This window comes from Electrophorus electricus, chromosome 9, assembly GCF_013358815.1.
Source record: "Electrophorus electricus isolate fEleEle1 chromosome 9, fEleEle1.pri, whole genome shotgun sequence".
Taxonomy (NCBI): Eukaryota; Metazoa; Chordata; class Actinopteri; order Gymnotiformes; family Gymnotidae; genus Electrophorus; species Electrophorus electricus.
Genome location: NC_049543.1, coordinates 13,934,857 through 13,937,818, shown reverse-complemented (window position 1 = coordinate 13,937,818; position 2,962 = coordinate 13,934,857). Strand labels below are relative to the sequence as shown.

The 2,962-nt window shown below is 36.6% G+C and overlaps 1 protein-coding gene across 4 annotated transcripts in view; it reads right to left on the bottom strand.

Moving 5' to 3' along the window:
* Positions 1 to 726: 726 nt before the first annotated feature.
* Positions 727 to 2,962, bottom strand: part of LOC113569137 — a 6,813-nt gene continuing 4,577 nt past the window's right edge. For all 4 annotated transcript variants that reach the window (XM_035530225.1, XM_035530226.1, XM_035530224.1 and 1 more), the window contains one exon: positions 727 to 2,799. In XM_035530225.1, coding sequence (XP_035386118.1) covers positions 1,280 to 2,791 — 1,512 coding nt within the window. In that variant the 5' untranslated portion in view covers positions 2,792 to 2,799 and the 3' untranslated portion in view covers positions 727 to 1,279. The remainder of the gene's footprint in view (positions 2,800 to 2,962) is intronic.

The window sequence follows — 2,962 nt, the reverse complement described above, 5'->3', positions numbered from 1 at the left end:
AATGTACTGTCGCCAATCCTTGATGACACCTTCCTTCAGGGACGGTCTTTCCAACAAGTGCATCGCGAACACTTTGTTCTGCAGAACCTTCTGCAAATCTTCATTCTAATCTGTTTTCTCCAAACATGGGCATTACAGTAGCAAATGATATTATTGCGAGAGTAGGAGAAATGATCCCCAAAATGTGAGGGAAAAAAAGTGAGTAAATGTTGATTTATTCAACAGTCCAGACTGGGGAGCTGAGCACACAAACACACACACACACACAAACTTCCCCACCACACACACACTTAACTACACACACACTTCTCCACCAAACACACTTTACAGATGTTCTTTTATAACCACAAACTGTTGTCACCACCCACTAATATATATGTTAAATATATATTTTAGTCATATATTAACATTATTAATTCATGATAAATGCTTATGAAGTCAAGCAAACTATAAATGTGAACTCTATATGAACCTTTTAAAAATGTGAGTATATTAACATGGGAAACCAAATTATGAATCTGTGAAGCTACAATAGAACAGACAGCTGGTTTGTGTTTGTGAGTTTAAAGGTTGTTCTTTTATAATTGCACATCAGTGAAACATCATCAGGTGTTTCACATTGTGTTGTGTTATTATCCATTAGCTATAGTTATTCTCACCTCATCTTCAATCTCATTGCAATGCACATGAAACATATTTAAAATTGCAAACCAATAATTTTCTTCTTTATTTTTTTAAATTATTTTTTACATCTTAATGATCAGCATGAGCAATCAGAATATGCATTTGTAGAAAGAATCTTCGATTTACAGTTAATCATACAGAAAGGTGTCAGAGAGTAATATTTTAAAATAATGTAAAAGACAATTGTGCATTTCTCAGAAGTTTCTTTTGTTATTTTAATTTCTTTACTTACTTTATTATTATTTTAAATATAAGCATAATGCTGATATTCCATCCTCATGTCTTGACTCTGGTTTTCAGTACATTTTAACTACTTAATTAGGCTCTCCTAGTAGTTTCAGACACAACTGGACATACAGTTGTTGTAGAAATTAATAGTTATCATTATCTCTTGCAATCAATGTTCAAGAACAGTATTAATATTTCACTGGCAGAATATTTAAGAAAATCATAAATGAAATATAAGAACATTTTATTCATTTTTTTCATCACATTTAAAGCATTTTAAAAAATCAAGGCACTGAGAGAGCACGGCACAGGTGTTGTGCAGTTTAATGATGTATTCTCAGATTACATCCTATAAATTTATCCTTTCCTATTTTTTCCTTAACTCATCGTTGGTGCTTGATTGAGGATTACCTACACCATCCCAGGGTTCAGTGCGGGCTTTCTCACTTCTGTAGCTTTTTTCCAGCATAAATCGAGCTTGTACTCCAGGACCAACATACTGGTGGGATTTATACTCATAGATGTCATAATCTGGAGTGTAATCTTGATTTGATCTCTTCTTAAAATTCGTACTCCATTGGTATTCTTCATACTCTTTATTTTCATCCAGTGTAGTTTTGTAGAATCCCACCCAAGAGTTCATGAAGACATTTTTCCAATCAGTGAAGGACTTGCTGATGTAGAGTCGAGCACAAGCATATCCTCCTTTAGTATAGAGCTGTAAACTGGCATCATAACCTTTAATTCTAGTGGGTAGAACACCGTTGGCTTCATCAAACACTGGGCCACTCCAGATATCTGAGTAGTAAGGAGAATCATTTTTAAGAATTCTTAAAAGCTTTATATGCAGACCAGGATTTATGCTTGTGCTAGTGTCAATGGTTCCATAAGGTCTTCCATTAAGAGGGTAGAGCTTCAATTCTGTACTGGCTTTCTCTTCATAAAGGCCTATATTCATTTGCATTTTCAGGAGGTTCTCTGGTATCCCACTCCAAGTGATCCTTGCATACCCCTTTGATGTAGATTTCACCTCAAGTTTTATGTTATTGTGTTCCTGACATTTGGGCAATGTGCCAAGTGAACGTGGTCTCCGCTTTTGAGTGTTGCCAGCCCGACAGGAAAGGGTCTCTGAATATATTTTGACCCTGTTAGGGTTATATCCTGCACGAATCATAAACCTGACTAAGCCTGGAATGTCTGGATATGCTCTCTGTAAATCTGAAATTCTTTGTTCTTCATCCAAGATTTCACATGGAGCATTGCCTGATTGATCAGTATCATCTACACATGTGTCATCTCTATTAATGCCCTGAATCTCCCTCAGGAGTGATGGACGGATCCTGTAGGTGTTGTCTGGATCATAGCCACTCCCTCGGTTTCTGTCCACATAATGCTGTGTGATGTAGACTTCTTCTATTGTCCGTTCGTTGTTTGAAAATCTAATTACAACTCTGTCTATGTTCCCTGTTGGTCCACCTTTGTTGTAATAGTCCTGTGTTACATATGAAGGAAGCTGGCTTGGATCATTGAGATTGCCCAAAGCGTAGTACACACTGTTCATGTTAGATACATCAGGGAGGGCTGTTCTCTGAGTTACCTGGTCAGATACTCCATTGCAATACCGATGAAAACCATAACCTCTCTGAGCTGGATTGAAATTAAGAGGCCAGATAACTTCATTTTGATCAATTTCAACATTGTTAGCAAACCAGAACAGGAGCAGGAGGCCATGCTGCGGGAATTCTTGACCAAATGTAGTTTTATTCTTCAGGTCTTTAATGTTTTTCAGGACATCAATGTTTTCATTGTATCTGACAGCAGCAACACTGGCCAAGACCAGGCAGAGACAGGAAGAGTAAAGTAGGGCTCTCCTCTCCATCTTAAAGCCTGGAGAATTAGGAAGATACACTTTTGTATTAAATGTTGATTAACTAGGAGAATTTGTATTCATATAAACTGAAGAAGTACTGATGTAGATGAACTAGTAAACAAACCTTTTTCTGAATCTCACTTTTATATGGAATGCACCAACAAATACAATATTTGACAA